Source organism: Hakea prostrata, unplaced genomic scaffold (assembly GCF_041222555.1).
Source record: "Hakea prostrata isolate BN-2017 unplaced genomic scaffold, UWA_Hpros_2 contig_20, whole genome shotgun sequence".
NCBI classification, from domain to species: Eukaryota; Viridiplantae; Streptophyta; class Magnoliopsida; order Proteales; family Proteaceae; genus Hakea; species Hakea prostrata.
Genome location: NW_028291139.1, coordinates 67893 through 95182, shown reverse-complemented (window position 1 = coordinate 95182; position 27290 = coordinate 67893). Strand labels below are relative to the sequence as shown.

Sequence of the window (27290 nt, the reverse complement as noted above, 5' to 3'; positions counted from 1 at the left end):
GAGAGGACACCGAGTTACATAGAGGGTCGTGTCATCACTTGGACTACTCCTATGGAGTCCAGACTTTTTGAAGCCATGGGGATATCATTTGAGAAATTAGTTGCCATAATTGCGGTTACTTATATTGTCTATTATTTATTTGTTAGGCAGAGGCACTACTTATACTTTTTTACTTTTGATAATAATACTTAGACTTCCACTGTAATGGCTCTAATCTTTCTTCTTTTACACTCTGATTATTTTCATTAACTTTGATTATTAACCTGAGGATGATTGTAATAACTTTGATATATGTTATCTTTTATTCTCTCGCTCTTGGATTATGTTATATTGTGTTGTGTAGTTATGGGTTTGAGCGTGAACCTAGACCATGCAATGCATCACCCCCATGGGTATTTGGATAAGTCCGAATCCGGCTGGGTGGGGGATGACATTCATCCTCCTCACTCTGTGTAGTGATCTTTGTCTCCAGTGACGGAAACAGAGTGAGAGCCATCAACATCTTCAATTTGAAAGCAGGATTGGCGGCCGTGAATGTCATAGTCTCAATGTCATCATTAAGAATCGGAGCATGAATAGTGTTCCAACTTATGAATTCAAAATCTCTTTTTCTTTTGTCAACATCCTCATTGACGCTCAAAATTCGATAGGGGCATGGCAAGAATGGTAATGTCAATTTGTATTAGTGTGGTGGAGAGGAAGAACACTGTAGTTGCTTCTTTTGAAAACTGAAACTCAACTTTGTCTAATTTTGACATGTAAAACTCACGGTGGTTGCTTATGTAGATAGAAACTTGTTAGTATCTAGTCTTGTAATTTCCCATCATTCTTTTATAAGAAAAAGCTTTAGGGGCATCCCAAGATAATTAGTGAAAAGAATACAGACACTCCAAAGTATGATAATTAATAATGAATCCCAAAATGTCTCTTAAATTACATAATTGCACACTCAACTAGCATATTCTATTAAGTCATGGTAGGTAATTTCATAATTCCTAAATTATACTTAAACTCTAGTGATTTTACAATAATGCACTTAAAAAAATGGAAATCCTAAAGCTTATCTTCCTTCTTCCTGCACGAGTTCCTTGTACTTTCTCTGGTATGTCGGTTTTATATTATAAGATATAGACTAATACAATTAAATGTATATTCATCATATCTTCTAACGAAGTAGCAACTCTCGTGAAAAATTAAATATGTGACTTGCAATTTGACAAAGTTTTGGAGCATTTATACTTTTTACCAATTATCTCGGGGCATCTCTAAACTTTTTCTTTCCTTCTTTAATAAGTTATGAGCCCAAGATCCAATTTTATACATCTTTTTTATCTTGTGGATGAACATGATATCTATTCTCTTTCCAAACAAATTACCTTTGATTCTTCGGGATATCAATGGCTCGTCACAGGTGCTTTGTACAAATTTGGATCTCCCCATTGATAGATATATCTCCTCCATGGAAGGTGCCTTCCTCACTTGTGCCTTCACTGTCGAAGAGATCAAGGGGGTGATATTTACTGCCGATGAAGATTCTTCTCCAGGCACGGATGGGTTCAATGCAACCTTTTTCAAGAGATCCTAGGAGGTGACAAGACAGTCCGTTTGACATGCTATCATGGATTTCTTTGCCACCTTTAGGATGCCTAATGAACTCAAGTTGTCTAAACTCACTTTGATTCCTAAAGGCGATGCTCAATCTACTTTTAGTGATTTTCGCCCAATTGTGGTTAGTAACTTTATTTACCGTTTCATTGCTAAATTACTAGCTAATCGCTTGAAGCAGGTCCTTCCTAAGGTGGTGGGGATAAATCAGGTGGCCTTCATAGAGGGCAGACAAAGTATTGATAATATCCTCTTGTGCCAAGAGATTCTTCAGGACTACCATATTCCAAGGGGACAACCTTGTTTTTCTGCGAAGATTAACTTAAGAAAAGCTTATGACTCTGTGCAATTGAGTTTTCTTTTTTCGTTACTTAGCAAATTGAATTTCCTGGCCACCTTCATCCATTGGGTGGTCAAGTGTGTGGCAAACCCAAGCTATGTGATCTTCCTAAATGGCACACAATCTAATCGCTTCTATGCTAACAGAGGGCTGCCCAATGTCACCTATGTTGCTCAACATGGTTCTTCAAATCTTCATAGATTCTCTTGGTGTGGCGGCAAAGAATGGACTTTTTGACTATCACCTTCATTGTGAAGAGCCAGAGATCACCTCGATTTGTTTCGCAGATGACTTGTTTGTTTTTGGTGGAGCCTCTATCAAGAATGCAGATACTTTGGGAGAGCTTTTCAGGGAGTTCTCTTCTCAATCTAGTCTGACTATAAACAATGCAAAATCTAACATTTTCTTTGCCAATATCTCTCTAGAGATGGTGAATGTTTATGAGCAAAAGGTGGATTTTTTTCTCTTGGAGCTCTCCTGGTCACATATCTTGGGATCCCTATTTCTTCTAAAGCCTTGACTGCTAGTGATTTCTCTCCTCTTTTAAATAAAGTTGATCGTCGCCTCTCAGCTTGGAAGAATAAATGTTTATCCTATGCTGGAAGACTCACCCTTATAAAGTTTGTCCTCATGGGTGTTGTAGCTTACTGGATTAACGTCGTAAAAATCCCAGCCTTGGTCATCAATCATCTTGAGAGTATGATGGCGAAGTTCCTTTAGAGAGGGGGGTCCAACTCAGGTTCTTACAAAGTCTCTTGGCTTACGATATGTAAACCTGTTGAGGAGGGTGGCCTCGGTGTTAGTTGGATGACTGGAATCTTGCTACTATGGCTAGGCATATTTGGTCCTTATCAACTAAAAGGGATACTTGTTGGGTTCGATATATTTATAAGAGGTGGCTCAAAGAAGATTCAATTTGGTCTTTGAAGGAACCTCCCCACTGCTCGGTGACTTTCAAAACCATTCTTAAGGCCCGATCTGTTTCTAGTTCTTGTATTAAGTATATGATTAAAGATGGGATACTCTTCTTTGGATGGATCCTGGGAACAAGCTTGATCAGGTGGCTTTGTTGACGGGTGGGGATGCATCTTGGAGTAATAATAGAAATGAGACATTGCCAACAGATGGCCGAAGATTGTGTCTTGCAAGGTTTACCCTCGCCTCGCTTTGACACTCCTATTTGGCTGCCTTCCACTGATGGTGTGTTCTCCCTTAGCAGTGCGTATGAAGCCATTCGGCGACATGGTGAGAAAGTTACTTAGAACAACATTGTTTGGTTTTCCTCAGCTCAACCTAGGTTTGCCTTTATCACCTGGCTGGCCTTCCTTGAGAGATTAACCACCAAAAACCGTATGGTTGCATGGGGTGGCATTATTGATTCTACGTGCTCTTTCTGTGGTATTCATGAAGAAAGCCATGACCATTTATTCTTTAAATGCCCATATATGATGCACCTATGGCGTGATTTCCTTACTCTAAATGGTCTCAGATTTCATGGGCAGATTTCCTGGTAGGAAGAGCGCAATTGGATAATTTCCAAATTCAAAGGGAGTTCTCTCATACAACAAGTTCGGAAATTCAGCTTGAGTGCTTTGATTTATCGGGTTTGGGAAGAGAGAAACTCGAGGATATTCAATGGAACCACTGTATGTCCTAAGAAAGTGCTGCATCAATTGGTTTCCAATACCAGAAAAAGATTCTCTTTTCCACAACGGTTGATTCTTGGCGATGCCATCTCTAGAAGCTTCTTCCATCAATGGAAAATCAAGGTTAGTTTTACTTTTAAAAAGGCTCTTGCAATGTCTTGGAAGAAGCCGCCTCTTGGGTGGACATCAATTTGTTGTGATGGTTCCATGAGGAATGAGATGGGCAGCTATGGCACTATAGGCAAAGATTCGCAAGGTTGATGTATTTTTGCTATTTCCGGTTGCTTGGTGGAGGGTAATATTCTTTTGATGGAGCTACAGGCTATCAAAAAGGGGCTTCTACAAGCTATCCAGCTATGCATTCCCCGTGTGATTATCTGTTCAAACTCTGCTACAGGAGTAGCGATGGTGTTGAGGAAGTCCTCAGTTCTGTGGAAGGCGGTAGATATTGTGGAAGACATCAGAGTGATGGCATTGCAATTTCAAAGGTGTTTATTCAAGCATAATTTTCGGGAGGTCAATACTTGTGCTGATTTTTTGGCTGGATTTCTTTCCGTGCCTGGGGAGGTGGTCTTTGATTGTAACCTTCTTCCACCCAGGTTGGCTGAGCTTGTTTATAGTGACGCCTTTGGCAGAACTTATTACCATTTGTAATCTCATGTATAGTCTCTTCTTTTATTAATATTATCAGGTACTTCTTAATACATGGCATGATGGGATCATAGTTATTTTATTCTCTCGAATCCACGCCTTTTCCATTGATTCAATAAAATTCTCGACTTTCACCCACATGAATAAAATTCACGATTAATTCTGGCAATTATATGTGAATAATTCTGGCTAGTGACAGTATGAAAAAAAAGGTGAAAACTCATTGATTTTTCACTGCCAACACATCTAATGTTAATCATTCTTCTCTTTCTACTACAAATTTTCTCTATACAATCCTTCTACAAACAATTCCTACACACTCATGGGCTTCTCTACAATTCTCCTTCTACTAAGGATTTATGCACATTCCTTTACCGATTGATTGAGATTCTCAACTGAGAACAACAGATGAAGCCGAAAGGTGAGTTCTCTGTTTGTTCACCACTTTTTGAACATGTAAAATCCACAACCATAGTTTGTTTTTTTTTTTTTTGGGGTATAATTTACTTCCCTATTGGTTGTCATGTTCTTAGATTTTGATAAGCTATTGAGTATTGACTATGTTTGTTTAATAAACAACAATCTTTTGACAATTGCTAAAATTTGACTTAAACAACCGAATTTTTTACCCAGTTTTTCTTTTAGCAAAAGAATAATTCTCGAATCCGAATTTTAATTTGTGCGCTTTTCTGACTGCTTTGTTGATTGATCGAATTATTTTGAATAATTTTCCATCTGAATAATTCCCAAATTCGAAATAAATAACTTTGGATGGGATTACATTTTTCTTTCTTCAATCAGCTCAGCATTACGCATAGGAGAAAAATGATGGTCAAATCTAGTTCAGACCGAGATTGGGTCGTGGTGGTCAATTTAACCTTGCTTGAGGTTGGGTTAGTAGAATGGTTGAGAACCTGACTTCTAAGTGGAGAGGTTGAGTTCAACCCTTGGTGGCGGCATATGTAATATCTCCATCCCCAATTTCCCTATATACAGAAACGCCTTTGTAAAATAAAATAAAAAAAGAAAAAAGAAAAAGAAGAAGGGTAAAAGCAATTTAATGGTAAAACCCTTGCCAATCTGATTCGACCAACTTTTCTAAAGCCACAATTGAAAGTGAAAAAACACGAATCAATTCCCATTAGACCAACAAATGGTCAACCCAGTCTTTTACATTGAACTTGCACTTGTGAACACGTCATTTAACTCATACATTTTTCACCACACATTTTTTTGAAATTTTTGTTGGTTGTCGCATGGGTATCTTTCGCATGACTCTTTGATTAAAATATGTGGCATTTTAGAGATCTAGTAGTTGCAACTTGTAATACCTACCATTTTTAAGTTGTAACTACTAGAACTTAAAAATATTACATGTCACAATTCGAGAGCTGTACAGAAAATAAACAAAGACTTCATCATTTAAGGTCGTATTTAAAGAAACTTGTTAAAGATTGACTCATTGAGTTTTATCAATTTTTGTTAGAACCAGAAGACCAGAGGCACAATACAGACAGACCAATTACAGAATCAAGGAGAAATAAATATATAACATATTCTTTATGTCAGAATCACTTACCCAAATGTAGTAGAATGAGCGAAAGGAAAACAGCACAAACTTTCACAGGGTGAGTTGAGGTGTACGAATCGTACTTTTCCTTAAGGTATTTGAACGCCCCCTTTATGCTGCTGGGTTTGACCGTGATGTTCTTACCTCCAAGATACAACAACTCCTAGATCTGAAGGCAACACTCCAACAGAGTCTACTTACAAAGGAGATCCGAAGGTAATACACAGCACAGAATGAAGAAAACACAAATGGAATTTTCTAACACTAGATTTTCGAATTTCTGTTTTTCACTAAAAAACGGAATAGAATCTTGTTCAGAGCTTAACCTCTATTTACTGACTCGTATGGACACCTTCAAAGGGCTGCATATGTGCGTAAGGTCACCTGCAAAGAGTTGTGACTGTATGATCAGTCACCTCCCTACTTCAAAACCTAAAGCCGGGTTTTCTAGATCCATGACCCACGACCCATCATAGACAACTTAATAATATTTATATAATATTACAGTGCCCCATGGCTTGGTTAGACTAGGGTCTACAGACCACTACCGCAACCACACCCGACTTGGTCCAGCTCGTTGCATGCGCGTGATCCACACATAGCTCTCTACCAGCATACACCCCACTTAGGAGCTATATATGATTATAGAATCATATAATCATTAGCTCCATCCGATGTGGGACTAAACACATGGTGTAATCTAAATCACCTAATATACATCTAGAAGAGTCCTATAGAAACAAGAGTCCTAAAACAAAACTAGGGAGATAGAGTTTATGATTTTGAAACTTATCTAAATAGTATATTATATTAAATTATATATTTTTAAAACAAAATCCAACACAATTCAAAACATTGTCCTTAAACAATAGACATATCTTATTGTTGGCGACCTTGTCGGGGTTATTAGGTTGCCCTAGGTCTGCCCTAGATCTAGGCTCGAATTGTGATGCACGTTGGATAAGGTATAAGGAAATATAGTGACACTATCTCTATGGGTCTAGATTTTTGAAGCAACAAGTGCTTGATCTGTCAAGTGATATTAGAGCCAAAAGCTTGCGAATTTGAGTTTCCCTAGTGGTGCTAGCGTTGTTGGTTCAATTGTACAAAGTAATAGAGGTTTGATTCTTGTTTTGAGGTAGGTAGGTAGCTAGGTAGGTGAAGCCAAAATCATGATTCATGGATCTTGCCTCTTCCCTAAGTCTCACAAGTGACACCTCCACCTTATGACCTTATCTATCGTTCTGGATTTTAATTGCAGAGTGAGTCCCCACAGGAAGTCTAGATTTTTTTTTCTCTTGGCTCTCGCTATGGAGGTCTGAACGATATCTTATGATCTCTCTTCTCGATGGCATCTTCAACGGCCACTGGGGGGCCATCCCCAGTGGCCCCTCTGGGAGGAAATGGCAGAAACTCTCGACAAAATACCACTTCTCAACCAAAGAGGTCCCCATGGGCGGGACTCTTCAGAGGTGGCAGCGTGCAATATAACTCAGAACCTATTCCTTACTTTCCACCTACAGTTGAAAATGGCGAACAAGTAGTGGATTGCGAGGAGGAAGACTATGCTTATGGAATGGATCGATGGGATGCGGCTCTTTTTGGATATGTCTACGGGGCCAACGTATCGTATACTGTTATGAAAAATTACGTGGAGAAAAAGTGGCATCACGTTGGCTTGGTGACTGTATATGGTCTTGGAAACGTTTTGTTCGTCTTCGACTTTCCTGAAAAACTAGTCCGGCAACAGATCCTTGATGAGGGGCCATGGACTATGGGTGATGCTCCACTCATTCTACGTCCATGGGCTCCTGATGTTCCGATGGAGAGAAATGAAGAGAGGGTACTACCAATATGGGTACGTTTCTACGGCTTGAGACTACATTTATGGGATAATAGGGCCCTTGGGCGTGTTGCTAGCGGTCTGGGAACGCCTCTCTGTGCCGACCAAAAGACCATCAAAAGAGAGAGATTGGAATTTGCGAGAATGTTACCATCGTTTCTTAAGGTTCGCACTCGCAATGGTATTATGTACCAACAATCTGTTGAATATGATTGGGCTCCGCCCGTTTGCTCGCAGTGTTGCGTCTTCGGACATCACGACAACAAATGCCCTAAGAATTCTTCTTCAACCGATCACGGCCTTATTAACTCCTCTTCTGCTGACCCGATCCCTGGTGAACAGTGGATAGTTACAAATCGCCGCCGGCGAAAGAAAAAGACGAATTCACAGAAGGATGGTGGGAACTCCGGTGCACAACCGTTGAATCAGGGGGGCACACCGAGGAATCCGAGAATTTCCTTTCATGCGCCAGTGGATCGTGAGCAAATCCAGGATACTAGAATGGAAACCTCAACTCATCAAGTCAACAAGGATGTTACCAATATTGACAGCGTTGTCATGGAAGAGGAAATAAATCCGGATTCAAATTCTCTTGCTCTTATTTTGGCAAATCCAAATAATGAGCACGGATCTCATGGGGTTGTAAATCATGACATGCATTGCCTTAATCAATCAGGTAATTCTCTTATAGAAAATAATTCTTTCATGACTACACCTTCCCTTTTTGCCTCTCCTACTTTGAAGGAAAACATGGAAAATTCAGTTGGTCTCTTTCCACTTGCGGTCAATGGCAATAAATCTTCTTCCTTAAGGGATGCTGGCATGCCTATTCATGGAACCTTAAATTCCTCAACGGGTAACTCTTCTATGTCAAATACATTTTTGGGAGATTCTCACCATCTCACCCCAACAATTCAGGCTACCTTTGCAAGGAATCCGAATATCCCTATGAATGAAAATGATGTTCAAAAAGGCAACGGCACCACCAGCCATGTAATCCCTCACCCAAAACGGAATCATAATCCAGCCATCTTTGATGCTGGGGTGGAGTCAGCTAAGCGGCTACTACAAAAAAATCGCTTTGAACCCCTTTCTTGTGGCTCTGATTTGGTAATGAATCATGGGATCCCTGACTTGAATGGTAGGATCCGTGATAGAAGCCCCAATGGCAGGAGCATTGTCACTTCTCCCCCCACGTCCCAAAATGATGAAGATAGCCACGTGGAATGTTAGAGGGTTAAATAACCCTAGAAAACGGAGAGCTGTGATGGATTGGGTTCATGCAAACAAACCAACTGTTTGTGCCTTTTTGGAAACCCATGTAAAATTAGAATATTTTACTGCAGTGGCCAGTCAATTTTCTCGTGATTGGAAAATTATCCACAACTATTGCTCTGCCATTAATGGTAGGATTTGGGTTCTTTGGCGTGAGGATGAAGTTGACCTTCAACCCATTTTCACTTTAGATCAACTTATTCATACATATATTTTGCTTAAGCAGTCTATGCAACATATTATGGTCTCCTTTGTCTATGGTGCTAGTGCTGACATAGATCGAGATAATCTTTGGGCTTGCCTTTGTCAGTTAATTCCGCCTCCCTCTTCCCCTTGGCTTTTACTCGGTGACTTCAATGCCTGTAAAAGCATTGTTGAAAAGGAGGGTGGTCATGTTTATGGCGATCGAAAGCTTAGGCCAATGCGGGATTGCATTGAAGACTGTGAATTGCTTGAACTTCCTCGATCAGGAAACTTTTTCACGTGGTGTAATCTTCACTCTGGAAATGATCGTATCACCTCAAAAATTGATCATGTCTTATGCAACGAGTCTTGGTTATCCACATTTCCCTCTTCCTCGGCGGTGTTTCAAAATAGAGGAGTTTCTGATCATTCTCCTATGGTCGTAGACCTCGGTCAACGACGTACTTTTCGTGGTAAACAATTTTATTTCTATAATTACTGGGCTGATCATCCTGACTTCTTCGCCATTGTTCAGCGTGTCTGGTGCCATCGTATCACGGGGTCCCCTCTCTTTGCTCTAATGGCCCGGCTCCGCCTTCTTAAAGATGAGCTGAAAACTTGGAGTCGTTGCATCTTCTCCAACTTAAATGCTCAGATTGATAATGCTAAGATCCAGCTAGACTTCACTCAAAGCCTCCTTCGCTCTTCCCCCCTTGATCCTCAACTCCTGTGTCAGGAACGGTGGGAAGCTCGCATTTTACACCAGCTGCTTAATTTCAGGGAGTTTGAACTACGACAGAAGTCCAGAGCCACTTGGCTTAAGGAAGGTGACGGGAACACTGAGTTTTTTCATCGGTCCCTTATCAACCAAAGGGCTTGTAACAAGATCACTAATGTTCAAGATGCTAGTGGAAGATGGCTCTCTGAAGAAGATGAAATCCGAAATGAGGCAGTAAACTATTTTGAAAATGCGTATAATGGTTCAACCCCAATCATTTGTACCCATCTTGAGCCCAATGGCAAGAGAATTATCACAAATGAAGAGGCTGGTTCCTTGATGAGACCTTTCACAACAGAGGAAATTAAGAATGTTGTGATGACTGCGGACGATGACAGTGCTCCAGGCACAGATGGTTTTAATGCAGTTTTCTTCAAGAAAACTTGGCACATCATTGGCTTAGATGTCTGTAATGCTATTCAGGATTTTTTCAGATCTCTGAGAATGCCTGACATGCTCAAATTATCTAGACTCACCCTCATCCCGAAAGGTCGTGCAGAATTCCTTCAGTGACTATCGTCCCATTGCAATCAGCAGTCAAGTTTACAGGTTCATTGCCAAACTTCTGGCTAATCGAATCAAGATTGTGCTGCACAAGGTCGTTGGCCTCAATCAGATTGCCTTCATGAAAGGTCGCCAAATATCTGATAACATTCTCCTTTGCAGAGAAGTAGTTCATGATTATCATCTCCAAAGGGGCCCTCCTAGGTTTGCTGCAAAAATTGACCTTCGCAAGGCCTTCGATTCGGATCAATGGAGCTTCTTGTTTACCCTTCTTCACAAGCTCAATTTCCCTCCAGGTTTTATTGCTTGGATTTCAAGGTGCGTGGTAGACCCTAGCTATGTTATTTTTCTTAATGGATCCCAGTCATCTAGGTTTTATGCTAATCGCGGCCTTCGTCAAGGATGCCCTTTGTCTCCTATGTTATTCAACATTGTGCTTCAAGTCTTCCTTGATTCCATCTCTGATGCTGCAGTTGATGGGGATTTCGATTATCACTTACATTGTGCAGACCCTCTCATTACATCTATCAGCTTTGCAGATGACTTATTTGTTTTTGGCAAAGCAAATGAGAAAACAGTGGACATCTTCAACAGGCTTTTTACAGAATTCTCTTCTCAATCGGGTCTCACCATTAATAAGGAGAAATCTCAATTATATTATTGCAATATCTCTCCAGGGCTCTTGACCACCATAGATCAGATCCTTGGATTCAGTCATGGCACCTTCCCGGTTAAATATCTTGGTATTCCCCTCTCATCTAAGAGACTTCGGGGTGAAGATTTTATGCCTTTAATTGAGAAAATTGAGCGGCGATTGGAAGGATGGCACCACAAAACTCTCTCATATGGCGGGCGTTTAACTCTCATTCGATCAGTTCTTTGTGGTATTGTGAGTTATTGGATTGGCATCCTCGCCTTCCCCAAGGCCATTATAAACCGCCTCGAGTCCATATTCTGTAGGTTTTTATGGAAGGGTACTTCTTGTGTGGGATCCTACAAAATTTCCTGGCAAGAGGTATGTAAACCTATTAAAGAAGGCGGGTTGGGATTACGTAGGCTTGAACTTTGGAACAAAACTGCCCTTCTTCGCCATACTTGGTGTCTGGCTTCAAAAGCTCCAACAAATTGGTGTGTGTATGTTTGCAAGAGGTGGTTTAGCTTTGACTCTATTTGGTCTATGCATATTCCCTGGGATTGTTCACATACCCTCAAGGTTATTCTGAACCTTCGTTCTACTCTTACACTTTGCAGTCGTTTTCTGATTAAAGATGGGAATCAAGTTATGTTATGGCATGACCCATGGCTTCCAAATGGTCCGATTGCCAAGCCAAATGACCTTATTGTGGAAGCCATTGGTCGTGGACATCATGATGCAGTATCTAAAATCATTTCTGCCGCCAATCAGTGGTTCAACCCTTGCAATGATCCTTTATTATGTGATAGATGGGAGGAGATCAAGACAACCAAAAAATGGCAGCGGCTTCAACAGGATTCCCTCATATGGTTACATACTTCCTCTGGTCATTTTTCTATGCAAAGTGCACATGAAGTTATCCGGCCTCATGCTCCAACCGTAAATTGGTGGTCTCTGGTGTGGCGGTCCATAGCACCAACTAGGTTCATGTTTGTTACTTGGATGGCTGCTCATCATCGGCTCCCTGTGAGAAGTCGATCCGTTTAACCGGGGTGTTGCTCTCGACCCAACATGTGTTCTCTCGTCTTGTCGAAGACGAGACACATGACCATTTATTTTTTTGCTGCGTATATTCAAAGCAGATATGGAATTCGATTCTTCGATTACATGGTTTTAAGCCAAGTGATAGATCTAGCTGGGGCGAAGAGTTGACCTGGGCAGCTTCTCATTTCAACAACCAAGATTTGATGGGTAAACTATTTCGGTTCAGTTTTTGTTGCTTTCTCTATCGTCTTTGGATAGAGAGGAATAATCGCATTTTTCAGGGGAAGTCGGAGACTCATACTAATGTTTTAAACTGTATTATTTATGATACGAGGTTGAGATTCCTTGGGACAGAAATTCCAGTCATAGATAATGATCGCAATCGGTCTTTGTTTCATCGTTGGAAGATCAAGGTGCAATATAGGATTTCAAGACCACATGCTCTAACTTGGAATAAACAACCTAGAATGGGTTTCTCTCAATTGTGACGGCTCTGTCATGGGGAATCAAGGAGGATATGGGATTCTTGCGAGAAATGAGATGGGTGCAGTTATCTTCGCTGCTACTGGTAGATGTCTGGAAACAAATGTTCTTTGCATGGAGCTCACGGCCATTCGTCGAGGACTAGTACTAGCTTTGGAACATTCTATCCAGAGAGTCCAGATTCGCTCTGATTCATCGAGTGCTATTGCGATGATTTTAGGTCGGTTTACCATACCATGGTATGCAACAGAGGATGTCTGTGACATCCGAGACTCATTGAGACGGTTATGCCAATATGGGCTTCATCATGTTGTCCGTGAGCTTAATGCTGGAGCAGATTTTTTGGCTGGGCTTTACCCATCTGTACATGAAATTTCTTTCTCTCCTCATTCTTTACCTGAAGCATTGTCTCGTATTATAAAAGATGACGCTGAAGGGAAGACTTATTTCAGATTGTAACTTTTTCTTTTCTTTCTAATACACAGCTACCTTTTTCCAAAAAAAAAAAATAGAGGTTTGGCTGCCGTTGAAAATGGATCACACCATTACTACAATCACAATCGATAAGTACTACTGATACTATGGTTTCTTTGGTGCAACCCTAATATTTTCTTCTCCATCTTTATTTTTTATGTCATAGGAGGTTGCCCAATGCCGTGAAGTTTCATAATTGAAAGAAAAAGAAAAAAAAAAAAAAAAACAGACATAGATGAACAAGAGACTGCAAAAGAGAATAGCAAATTATTTTTCCCACTTTCAAAATAGAATAAAATAGATGTTCATTAAATAAAGAAAGTACATATCAACAAGTTTCTTTTATTATAGTGAATGAAGGAGATCTTCATTCAACAAATAACTTCTTTTCTCTAACCTTCTTTTATTACAAGAAATGAAGGAGATCTTCATTCTAGAAATATATTCTTTTTTTTTTTTTAAATATTTCAGTAAGATTTTATTATAGCATCTTTTTAATTTGACTATAGAGGGAGAGGAAGTCAAATTAAGCACAAAAAACTTTTCCCCCCTTCAGAAAGTTCTTGCAAATCTTTAGCCAAAATTTACGATCTGGTTCTGCAAGCTCCAATCTTGATTTCACATGCTCGGCAAATTCTTTCTGTAGCGAAATCAAATAACAAAGTAAGTGTCTCCTTCAAAAGGGAATGAATCATGCTAATGAAGTTGCATAAAATAAGTGATTCTTTACCTTTATGGAGTTGTTGTTAGTAAGACGATCAATTATATTACATAAGATGTCTTTGGTGTACTCTGGATGACCTTGAATGCCTAATATGTGGTGGTCAAGAACAAACATCTCTACTCCTGTCTGGTCAGAGAAGGCAATAACTTTGGCACCCAATGGGACTTCCCTCACCTGTTCCATCGAATGAGATCACATTAGTGGCTATAAAACTTCGAGATTTATATGAAAAGAGATTTGTGAGTTCAAAACTAGGGAAATATTATGAAAACATTGCGAAGGTGGCCACCATGTGTAATTCTCAATCTTCCCTCCCCTAGAAAACACCCCTTTACAGTTACACCCTCTGTGTGCTACCTTATGGTGTTCAAGACTAGGGAAATATTATGGAAACATTGCCAAGGTGGCCACCATTGTAGTTCTCAATCCTTCCCTCCCCTAGAAAACACCCCTTTACACCCTTTATGTCCTGCCTTATGATTAATCTATGCCATTAACTAGTCAACTAAAAACCCAGGGCATGAACTTCTTTTGTGCTATACTGTGGAAATATGATGCATCAAGCAAGCTGTAAGTGACCTTCTCCCTACCACCAAAATTTCTCGATGGCGTGTAAAACATATTTCTAGTTGTGTGGATATTCTTAGGAAAGGGCAGTCGGTTCCTTCAAACACTTGAGAATATTTATGGCAAAAATGAGGTTTTGTTTTTTGCTTTGAAATTTAAAAAGTAATAAAATAATAAAATAATAAAAACCAGGGCATGCCAACCAACCCATTTTCATTTTAGATAGAATATAATAGGGAAAATTTATGTGTCTTTCCTACACTTACTCTCTATTTATTCTTGCTCCCCGCCCACACACACACTCTTACCTTTTTAATCATTTATGTTGATTTTTAATTTGTTTTCATTATTCTTTTTCTTCCTTTTCTCTCTCTTTGTAATAATCCATACCTGGATGTATTTCTTAATTTTTCTATTTTTCTTTCTTCTTCTTTTATAGATATTTTTTTCTTTCTCCATTTATTATAAGAATTCATTAAATGTGACTACATGTGTTTATATTTTCTCTTACTCCTTTTTTTTTTTCTTTCATCAAAATCATAAGACATGATTAGATGTATTTTTAAATTTCTCCCTCTTATATAGGAATCCATAAAATGAAAAATATAAATATAAATAAACATTAAATACAAATTAAGAACTTCTATAAAAAAAAGGGGAAAGAAAGAAAAAAACACACAGACCCACTCACCTAAACAGAATAATGGATTCTTATATAAAGAAAAAAGAAGAAGGAAGAATAAAATTGATAAAAAAAAAAAAAAAATAAATTGCATTAATCGACTATAGCAACAAAAATAAGAGTAGAAGAGGTAAGAGTTCACTTTTTTACAGAAATAAAACAGAAGGGGAATATAAAAATAAATAACATTAAGTACATGAGAGAAATGATTACCCAAAAATAAAAGTAAGAAGGAAAATATAAATATCCTTATATAATATAATATGTAAGAAGCATGGGCCAAGAGTTGCTATTGTTTATTTAATTATTTATTTTTAGTAAATCAGCGGTTTTTGGGTTGATCAACTCTATATGTATTTTGACCAAAAAAAACTCCATATGTATTATTATTATTATTTTTTTTTTGGTGAAGCTCCATATGTATTACTAGACAGCTAGACTTGACACAAAGTAGCCAAGCCTATGAAGGTCAAGAATCAAGGTCTGCAAGTTAGAAAATTTGGGAAACAATTGATAGCGAGAGAGCGAGAGAGATAGAAAAGGTTACCAAGGCTACGTACCTCATCTTGGTGACACTCAATAATGGTGAGCGTGGATGGTATCTCCTGCAGGCCATCAAAGATGCTACAGGGGGGCAACTCCCCTACCATGTTGACTTCTCTTAACCCAAGGTCCCATCCACTACAAGCTCTATCAACCTTACCACCCAGTGCTCGGCACAAGACCTACTCAATGAAAAGCACAACACACCGACATGTAAATGACAGACAGGGAAGAGATGAACTCTTTAAGAAAGTACAGCAAGAAGCTCATCAATGAAATTAAAAGCTTCAGAAAAGAGTACCTGATGGCCAAAGCATATCCCTAGCACCTTTTTCCCCATAGAGTCCAGTTTACGCAGCAGAGAGCAAAGCTTCATGATCCATGAGTCATTTCCATAAGCATCAAAAGGACTACCACTGATTACAAAACCATGATACTTATCAAGATCATCAAAGTCGGGGAACACCCCATCCACAACACTGAACATATCCCATGTTTCCCCTTCGTCTGCAAATGCATTCTGAAACACATTGAAGTACCCACCGTACACTTTCTTCACATAGTCTGAGTCCCTTGCAGCCATCAGTAAAGCGTATCTCTTCTGCCCAGTAGCTTCCATCTTCAAGAAACAGAAAGAAAACGAAACAGAGATAGACAGGAATGAAAGCTAGAGACTTCTGTACACAGAGGATTCAGGAACGTTTTTGAGGTGAAAAAGAAGCCAATCGAGGTGGTATTTATAGAGGTGTGGAACGTAACGCGGTTTAGCCTACGCGTGCACTTTCCAAATATTAGTTTCTGTAACGTTGTAGAAAAGGTCGCATTCTTCTCTCATTTTCTTTTCTGCGTGTGAATATGGACCACCTCAAGTTGCTGCTTATCAAACCATAGTCGTTATTCCCGTTGTGTTCTTTCTTTCTTTTTTTCCGGCAGTCAACATTGTATTTTCTAATACAGAAAATTATCTTGACAAAAAAGTAAGGTTAGAGACGATTTCCCTTTCACCCATGGACATTTTCTTGGGAAGGATGTTGGTAAACCTTCGTGTGGTCAATGGTTATATTAAAATGTTGGCAATCTGGTTTTAAGTGGAGATAAATTGTAGGGTAAGCTGCTTTCTTTTTTCTTTTTTCTTTTTTAATTTTTTAAATTTTGTATTTATTATTATGCAATAGGCTTACCAATAATTTCCATGTGCTTGGTGAAAGAGTAGTAACGACATAAGTGGCCAACAAATAGGTCATTAGGATATTATATACCATAAAAATGGAAGGCAGACTTATTGAAAGCCAAGCTCTGTGAGAAGGGGCTTGAGTCCGGATCTTCTACCAACATGGAGAGGATTCTTAAACATGTATCCAATCTCAAGATAAGCATATTTAGCTAATTTACTAGGAAATAGAAGATATTTGCCTTGAGATTGGACACTTGTCAAGAATCCAACCTTGTGGGTTAGTAAATTTCATCTCCATTAGGCTAGAGGATCTATGGTGGCGTCAATCTAAAGTTGGGATCCTCTACCGATTGTGCTTCCCTCATATTTCAAAACCACATATTAGAGATCTGTTCCACCTTTTCAATACTCAAAGCTGTATCCTACTCCTAAATGTTTGGAGGGTTGTGAAAAGAATACAATCCTCTACCCCTGCAGGTAGAGGACTCGTACTTAGACCTTGTACTCTTATTATGTTGATGAATCGGCAATCTTTTATTTTTTAAGGGATGTCCAATAAATTAGATTATGGCACCAAAATACTGTTTATACACTCAAGTGGACAGGTAGTTAGCACCATTACATGCCCAATTCTTATTAAGAAGATGAATTTTCACCATGAAAAATGCTCTGGGGCATGTTTCAGGATCTAAAGGCATATAGGTCGCAATTCTTCGGCATTGACCACCTCCGAGTAAAGACTATACAGATTCACGAATATAAACAAATTGCACGGGAGGGAGCTAGAACCTATATTTCTACCTTCCCTCCCCTAGCTAGGATTCTCTCACTGTACTCAAGTGCTTAGAGTTATAGAAAACCTTGTTTTGAGAAGTTACAAAGTCTGCTCTATTAGCTTGGAGAACTTGGTCTGGATACTTATAGAGTTGAAGATCACCTTTCTAGTTTTCATTGAAGCAATAGCAATTTTAGGCCCTCTAAGGGGTTGTATGATAGTGTTTCAATTTCTTGTTTCTTATGTTCTTTTACATTTTTGGAACAAAAAGAACCCAAATCATTAATGTATAGTCTAGTCTGTCCCCCCCCCCCCCTCCTTTTTTGAAATAGACATGCACTTTGGCATAGTTTTGAGCCCACTTTGAGATCTCACAAGGCAAAAAATATGTTTCTCTTGAGGGAGCTTCCTTATCTTTTTGACATCAAAGCATAACCTCCTATTTTGAAACCCTAAAACTCGAAAGTGTCTTCCCTATTTCATTTTTTCCTTTTTTTCTTTTGTTACAACAACATTTTTTTCTTGTGTAACCATACATAATTTCAACACCCAAAAACAGTGTGAAACAATGAAAATGCATAGAAACAAGGAAAATTGTTTCTTAACTAAAAACAAATAAACAAAACAGAATGTTGCAATAGAACCCCTGACTTCCAAATCCTTTGTTCTTGTTATCATTAATTTGATAATATTGGGGTGTGAAAGAAACCTGTAATCAATCTCTTCCATTGCACATATGGGTCTAGAATATTTTACGCTTCACATGAAATGGAAACAAATGCATCTCGTTCTTGTCTAGTATTACCATAATAATTTTTTGGGTTGCAAAGATAATCCTAGAGACCAATTTAGAAACTCTCTACCATTTGATTACTAATGGTGACCTAACATATGCAAAGAGATAATCTTAGAGGGTATTTTTTTCCTTTATTTTTGGGTGGGGTGGGGGGGGGTGTCGGGTTGGGAGTTGGAGATATAAGTAAGGGTAAAGTTTGGATCATCTCCCCATAAGGAGAGAACAATGTGCTCCCCTAATGCTTCACCAACACAATAGTGTTGGGCCCGCTAGTAAATATTGAAAAGAAAAAAAAGAAGTGGAATTTCAATAGGGCCTACTTTGGGTCCCATCCCTATTGTATGGTTCAAAAGTATCATGGGAGGCACATTGTTCACCCCTAATAGGGAGCTAATCTAGACTCAAGAGTCTTAATCTGCTGCCTTGAAGGATACGACACCCCCCCGGGTCCCACCGTCACTACAATACAACTAGGGGTGTCCCACCTTGCTAGCTTTTAGTGGTAGGGTCCCACTTGCTTGTGTGGTAGAGAGGGTAAAGGGCAATGTTATACATGACCCCAATTTGTTAAGGATATTTAAAGCAATACAAATAAAATTATGAAAGAACCAAGAGTTGCCCTAGTCACCAATTCACTTCAACCAATTAAGAGTATTTTTGGAAGACCCTTTACAACACTAACCGAATTTGGAAGTCTCCTTATAGTGCTGGACAAACCAAACAAAAGGAGTAATCCCATTGCATCTCAAACCCTCAAAAGGCTGCATCATCTCAACAATTGATAAACACTCAGAGTTGTACTTCATCTCAAATACACAAGAGATCAAGATTATGTAAAACCCTAATAACTACCTTGTATAAATAAAACTCTAGTGTGAGAGTCCTAGAACAAGGACTCTCATATTTTTATATATGTAATCCTATAATTCAAAGAAGTAGTGAACTATTATTCCATGGACATAGGTCCCACTGATCGAACCACATAAACCATTTCTTCCTTGCCTCTCTCTCTCTCTCTCTCTCATTCACACGCGAACAATGGCCTTTAACATGGCATCAGAGCTCCATGTTCCCAACCCCACGTTTCCCTCCCTAAGTAGCTTAATTCCTCTCCACCAAGCTTAGTGAAACAAATTATCTATTATGGAGATCGTAGATCATGCCTCTTTTGAAGACTTATGACTTGTTTGATATTGTGGATGGATCTTCTCTTTCCCACCCCCTACCATCCTTGATAAAGATGATGCATCCATCTTTTGGACAAATCCAAATTTTCACAGGTGGAATCGTCAGGATCAATTTCTAATGTGTTGGATTATTGCGTCACTCACTGAACCTGTTCATACCCAAGTTGTTGGCTGCACGACCTCTCATGATGTCTAGTTGAAGCTTGAAAGGATCTACTCTCTGCTGCCTCTTCTGCTTGAATTATGCAACTCAGACTTCAAACTGTTAGATGAGGTAACAACATACATGATTACCTTCTTTGTGTTAAAACTATTTTTGATCAACTTGTAGCAACAAGAAAGCCCTTAAGTTATGAAGAATTATGGCTCTATATTTTTAATGGTTTAGGAGCTGAATATTCTCCCTTCGTGATTGCTATTACTTGTTACATCCATCCAGCAGGTATCGGAACCACCTGAATACCTTAGGGAGTGATCTACAGTCACAAGATCAGGTTTACACAATCACCAACCAATCCAGATAATAACAAAATTACAAGCAAATAAATAATAAAATCCAAGAATGCATTAATGCTAAGTATCAAAGAATATTTTTTGGATATGAGGTTCATCCGGGCCAGCTTACGCGCACCACGATTACATCCTTAAGGGAGCTTTTATATAATTAATGCAACCGAATTGGTGTGAACCCAAGATCTCCCCTAGGGAGGTTGGGCCTTCAACCGCTTTACTTACCCATCAAAGAATATTGCCAAAGAGTATCAAAATTGTAAATAATAAAAATATCAAACTAGAAAGGAAAGTCAAACTAGAAATGAAAGAGGAATACAAGACTCCCAAGGTTTGCATTGTTCAAGCATTTTTAACTAAGTGATAAATATGATATTCAAATATCTCAGTCTCTCTAATGGTCTTCGTCTTCCTAAATGTAGGATTGAACTCCCTATAAATAGTTCAAACATGCACACGTGTTACCGTGCACGTTGTCATCGTTGTAATCTACTAAGTCATAGGCATTGGTCCCCGGCCTCTTGTAAGCTTGAAGCGCTGCGGCATCATAATCTGCATTGGAGGCTAAAAAAAAAATTCCACGAGGGATGACCCACAACTACCTTCTACTCGTGTTCTGGGTTCTCAGACTTACAAGACAGGTTTCGGATTAAGATCCTAGGAAATTTTACATTACTACCTACACTTCCCCTATTTCAGAATTACGAGGTATGCTTTTGACTCATGAAATTCACTTATGTGATGAAATTATTACTGTTGATTCCCTCAACCAATCGCCAATTTGGTCAGCAGCTAGCCCGCTCCTACTTGACCTCCAAGATTGCCCCTAAGGGGCATTTTTCCCCCAACGGGCATATCTGATCAAGGGCATTTCATCTCCTCAAACAAATCAGCACTCTCTTGATATTGGTAGTATTGGATCTAGAGTTGTTTGTCAAATGTATGATTGATAAAGACATAGATCTAGAGATTGTTATTAGCACTTCAACCATGCAATTCAACGTAACATTCCCACTCCTCCTTCAGCGAATATTTCTAAAATTTTTTCTTGCCTCTATTATAGCCAAGAATTGGTACCCGGATTTTGGTGCTACTCACCACATCACGAATGCTCTTGAAAATCTTCATGTTGCATGCTCAACTATACACTAGATCCGATAGTGTTCAAGCTGGGAATGGTGTTGGCCTACCTATAAGTAACACTACTAATGTCTCTATTAGTACTTCATCCTCTCTGTTGTATTTGAATTTTGCTCTTCATGTGCCATCTATATGCAAGAATTTATTATTGGTATCTCAATTCACAATGATAATAATGCTATGTTTGTCAGACATATGTTATGTAAAGGATCATAAGATGAGGAGATGTCTTATTCAAGATAGCATTAAGGATGGTCTTTATCAATTGAATTTGGGCACTCATTCCTCTCTAATAGCTTTACTTAGAGAAAAGACCTCTTTTTTACATTAGCACTCACATTTGGGGCATCCTGCCTCCAAAGTTTTTAAGAATTAATTTCTAGTTTATCTATTACTTTAGGAAATTTACTTTATGTGTGTGATGCTTGTAAAAAAGGGAAGAGTCACAAACTTCCTTTTCGCCCTTCTAAGTTCGTTTTTGATGGACCATAAGACATTATTTTTTTCCAGATGTGTGGGGACTTTTCCTTGTTGAACCTCTTGATGGCTTTTTTAAGAGGCTTAAGTTGCTTGTTGAGAACATCTTTTCTTGACATATAAAATACTTACATAGTGACTGGGGAGAAGAGTGTAGTTTTCTTCTTGAATATGGCTTATTGGTTCAAATATTGATACATCTTTATTTATTTATTAGACACCTAGTGGGACTATGTATATTCAGGTATATGTTGATAATATCATACTCATGGCAATTCTAACTCTCTCTTGGCTGATTTCTTTGCAAGCTTGACTTTGTCTTTTCTCTAAGGATTTAGGACCTCTCCATTACTTTCTTGGTATGTTTGTCTCTAGATCACAGGATGGCATTCATCTCTCTCAAAACTAGTATATCAAGGATTTTCTCAAGCGGGCAAATATGTCTAATTGCAAGCCTCTCTCTACTTTGGTCTCCACCATTGATAAGCTCAATAAATTTATTGGTGTCCTCATGGATGATCCATCACTTTATCATAGCATCATTGGGGCTCTTTAGTATGCTTCTATGACACGACCCAATATATAGTTTGTTGTTAAATAGGTTTGTCAATTCATGCACAATCCCACCCTGGATCACTGGACTGTTGAAAGGGACTTCCTCTCATGGCATCTTCATTAATATTCAGTCTTTTACAAGTCTGTCGGCCTTCTCTTGCTGATTGGGTTGGTTGCCCTGATGATCATAAGTCCATGAATGATTATGCTATTTTCCTACATTGTAATCTTATTTCTTGGTGTTCTTATAAACAACACAGCGTGGCCCGCTCTAGTATGGAGGCTGAATATCGAGCTTTAGCCAATGCTTGTACTAAACTCACTTGGCCTCAGTCTCTTCTCAGGGAGTTACATGTCCTCTTACCTGCTGCCCCTATTCTATGGTGTGATAATATTGGAGCCACTTATCTCACTGCGAATCTGGTCTTCCACACTTGCACTTAACATGTTGAAATTGACATCCATTTTGTTGGTGAAAAGGTTACCAAAGGGGATCTCCGGGTTCATTATTTATCCACTAAAGATCAACCGGCCAACACCTTCTCCAAGCCCTTATCACATTAGGGTTTCAATTTCTTATCTTCAACCTCAAGGTATCATCTCCACCTTGAGTTTGAGGGAGCGTGTTAAGGATATTTCTAGCAATACAGATCTAATTATGAAAGAACCAATAGTTGTCCTCGCCACCACTTCACCTCAATCAATTAAAGGTTTTTTCGGAAGAACCTCTACAACCCTAACCGAATTTGGAAGTCTCCCTACAGTGCTAGTCTCCCTAAAGTGCTAGCCGAACCAAACAAGAGGAGTAATCCCACTACATCGTTGCTTGCATCATCTCAAATACTGATAAACACTCAGAGTTGTACAACATCTAAAATACACAAGAGATAAAGATTATGTAAAACCCTGACAACTACCTTATGTAAATAAAACTCTAGAGTGTGAGAGTCCTGGACATAAAATAATTCAGAGATTAAGTAGTGAAGAACAACTATTATTCCATGGACGTAGATCACACTGACTGAAACCACATAACCTACTTTTTCCCTTCATCTCTCAGATCGAAACCACATAACCTACTTTTCCCTTCATCTCTCTCTCTCTCTCTCTCTCTCTCTCTCTCTCTCTCTCTCTCTCTCTCTCTCTCTCTCTCTCTCTCTTTCAAAACATCTCTCTCTTACTCTCATTCAAGCACAAACAATGGCCTCTAACACAACTCAATCACATGGGACTTATTTTCATGGGTGCATTTCGAAGAGCTATAGAATAAGATTCCACACATTAGTTGACCACGAGCTAGAATACTTTGGCGCAAAGTTTAAAGTATCCCAAGATATGACACACTACTACCCGTTATTTGTCTATATTGAATACAAACGATAGGATAAGGGATGATACGAATCTTATGACAAATTGAAACGGCATAATAGTAGCAGGAATACTGTGATCCCAGGGTTGGAAGACAATCAAATGGCTTTTGTAATTTCAGGGCTATGCAAAGAGGATCAGGTTCCTGGTCTTTTCATTCCTTCACTTCAAGGTGAACCGATCCGCTGCTCCTTCAACTAGATAAATACCATCAACTTCGAAAGCCTCAGAGTTAAACGCCTTGTTGAGAAAGTGTTGCAGATAGTACAATGTAACCACTATGCCATCCACTACCCAACCAAGAAGGGTAAACTTGAGAGGGGGGTAGAGGAGGATGAAGCACAAGCGCGAGGAAAACATTTTGATACAAGTCTTAACACACGAGAAGAGCAACTGTAACTCAAATTGAACCTTCAAACGGGAGAGAGTCTAGAGAACAACACTCAGGTGAGGAGTTGAGGAAGATCGGCATGTGCAAAGTGTCAGAATATTAATTGAATATTCCACATAAGGTGGGCTTCATTGATTGTGTTACACTTTGATTTGGTTTCTTATTGGTCTGATATGGGTAATATACGGTTACTATAACTCTTATATGGAATGGCTAGTGTGGGCTAATAGGAACCGTTAGATCTTGATGGACGATCTAACGGATTTGCCTATATAAAGGATGCTAGGTCCCTCCTCTAACCCTAATCATAATCACAATCACAATCACATCTGCTTAGTCAGAAAGGATATACCATCAAGCCAGTGAATAGGAAGGAGTCTAGAGGAGAAGATCCAATATCAAGTTGATCATAGAATCAACTTCCACCTCAAGTTCGTTTCTAGTGGGAGACATAAAGAAGATATTCCGCTGCCCTACGTCTCCAATAGAACCATAGAAAGGTATGCTCATCATCATCTTGTGTCATTATTATACTAAGGTGTTTTTAGTCGATCTATGCGATCTTGGATAGAAATATTCTTACATGTGGTATCAGAGCCTGTATAGAATTGATTAAAGACCCATAGGATTGTTGAATGATGAACTTAGGGTTCTAGAATGGAACCTATGAAACTTGTGAATTTGTTCTCCTGATTTTTTCATCGAAACCGTGGGGTTTTTGGTCAATAACTTTTTTTCTAGAAAAGAATTTTGAAAATCTGAAACTACCACTGCGTAGATCTCGGAAAAACGAAGAAATTGATATATTATGGGTCACCATCGGACTTCGGACGCGCCAACAATCACTGCCGGAATCCGACAGCAGTTTTTTTTTTATTTTTTTAAATTTGTGCAATGCTGATGTGGCAATTTGACCGGGTCAACGGGTTGGGTCAACCCGACCCATGACCCGCTAGGGCGACCCGATTCTGAACCCGTCAGGTCAAACGGGTCGACCCGGTCATCGGTCCAACCGAATGGATTAACTTGGGTGAACCGGATTTATTGTTTAAACCATTTTGGACCAAACTCGTTTTTTGACTTAGCAAATCAACTCGCTGATTTCTATTCGATTTCTGATTTTGATTCTTCGGTTCAATTTTGATTCGATTCAATTTCTGATTTAGATTCTTGGTTCAATTTTGATTTCGATTTGGTTTTAATTTAGATTCGATTCAATTGCTGCTTTCGGTTTGGTCCGGTTCGGCCTAATAAGATTTTGATTTTATTGGACCGTTTTTATTTGCTAGTTGAACCGGTTTAATAAATAAATAAAAACCAGAATACTATATGTTTAGTATTTGTTTATTTCTGACCAAACCGTAAGGAATTTTAAAGCGTTCTTCTGGGGTTTTATATTTTGGATCATTTCAAACTCAATTGAACCATTTTCAAGACCCAATTCTACCCCTATATATGTGAAATATTATATATTAGGTTTTGGTTGAGCCGATAATTGGAATGCTATTTATTTAGTATTTTTTTTATTTCTGGCTAAACCGTAAGGAACTTTAAAGCGTTCTCTTAGGGATTTATGTTTTGGACCCTTCCGGACACAATGGAATTATTTTCAGGATCAAATTCCACTTATATATATATGAAACATGATATGACATATTTATGTTGTATATGTAACTTCACCGTTGGGTGAATATTTTAATATGAATTTTTTTATCAAATGGCTTTGTATTGTGAGCATGTTTTATATGATATTATACAATTGTAAAATATATATCATGCATGCTTTATAAAGGTTTTGATTACTTTTGGTAATCCAGAATTTTATGCAAATGTATGATGTATTTTATACATGCTTCGATTGCCTTTTGGTAATCCGAAATTTTTTTCTTCCAAACAATGTATTAGCATTATTTGTGGGTAACATAATGTATATCCCAATATGAGAATTTCATGAGCTTGATTGTGAGTGACTGCCAAAGTGGCATTCATGGTTGGGTTTATGGAATGTCAACCATATATAGTAATGGGATGTCTCTTGATGTTAATGCATTTTTATACGCCCAAATGTGGTAATTATGTGTTAGCATTAAGAGGGAGACATGTACAGCATTTGGTTGGGAGTTGATTAATCTAAGAAGTTTATACACTCAAAGGTGGTAAAATTTCCGAAGGTTGAAATACTCTCATGGCCGCTGACGTGTAAGGGAGTATCACAACTGTATGTCATGAATTCTGTCCAAAAGGTGTTTTCATGATGATATATGTGTACTCTTTAAAGTGATGCACTTATAAGTTATATGTTACCCACATTGTGATAATAAAGCGATGTACTTATAACTTACATATTAAAGTGCTAATAAAGTGATGGAGTATCATAACTTTATGTCATGAATTCTGCCAAAAAGTGTTTTCATGATGATATATGTGTACTCTTTAAAGTGATGCACTTATAAGTTATATGTTACCTACATTGTGATAATAAAGCGATGTACTTATAAGTTACATATTAAAGTGCTAATAAAGTGATGGAGTATCACAACTGTATGTCATGAATTCTGTCAAAAAGTGTTTTCATGATAATACATGTATGCTCTTTCTAGTGATGTACTTATAAGTTACATATTAAAGTGCTAATAAAGTGATTGAGTATCACAACTGTATGTCATAAATTCTGCCCAAAAGTGTTTTCATGATGATATATGTGTGCTCTTTCTAGTGATGTACTTATAAGTTACATATTAAAGTGCTAATAAAGTGATTGAGTATCATAACTGTATGTCATGAATTCTGCCCAAAAGTGTTTTCATGATGATATATGTGTGCTTTTTCTAGTGATGTACTTATAAGTTACATATTAAAGTGCTAATAAAGTAATTGAGTATCACAACTGTATGTCATGAATTCTGCCTAAATGTGTTTTCATGATGATATATGTGTGCTCTTTCTAGTGATGTATTAATAAGTTACATATTAAAGTACTAATAAAGTGAGGGAGTATCACAACTATATGTCATGAATTTTGTCCAAAGGTGTTTTCATGATGATATATGTGTGCTCTTCTGTTAGTCATATTTTATGTCTATAACAATATGATTGTTGTTGAGATTCTTATAAAGTCAAACTTCAAGAAATTGTAGATGATGTGTTGTTAACCACACATTCTTTGTTACTGAGTAACTGATGGATATGACTCATAAGAGTATAGAAGATAAAAGTTGAGTTTTTCAAAGGTGAAAAGTAGTTATGTCCTTTTACTGCCCATTAAGAAGTCCATCAAGGAACACTTGATGAATTGTTTACCCACTGAATGCACTGTTTTGAAATTGTTGAATGCAGTAGCGTAAAGATACTAAGTCTCATCTAGTGTTGAA

At 38.4% G+C, this 27290-nt stretch overlaps 2 protein-coding genes across 2 annotated transcripts; one reads left to right on the top strand and one right to left on the bottom strand.

Moving 5' to 3' along the window:
• The first annotated feature begins 12571 nt into the window (after positions 1–12571).
• LOC148999252 (uncharacterized) lies at positions 12572–13015 on the top strand. Its single transcript, XM_089141340.1, has one exon. It carries the CDS (start codon positions 12572–12574, stop codon positions 13013–13015), a length of 444 nt encoding a protein of 147 aa, XP_088997466.1.
• Positions 13016–13082: 67 nt separating this feature from the next.
• LOC148999251 (gamma-glutamyl peptidase 5-like) lies at positions 13083–16240 on the bottom strand. Its single transcript, XM_089141345.1, has 4 exons — positions 15848–16240; positions 15564–15728; positions 13761–13928; positions 13083–13670 (listed from the first exon to the last, which is right to left on the bottom strand). Exons 1-4 carry the CDS (start codon positions 16163–16165, stop codon positions 13557–13559), a joined length of 765 nt encoding a protein of 254 aa, XP_088997471.1. The 5' UTR covers positions 16166–16240; the 3' UTR covers positions 13083–13556.
• Positions 16241–27290: the final 11050 nt, after the last annotated feature.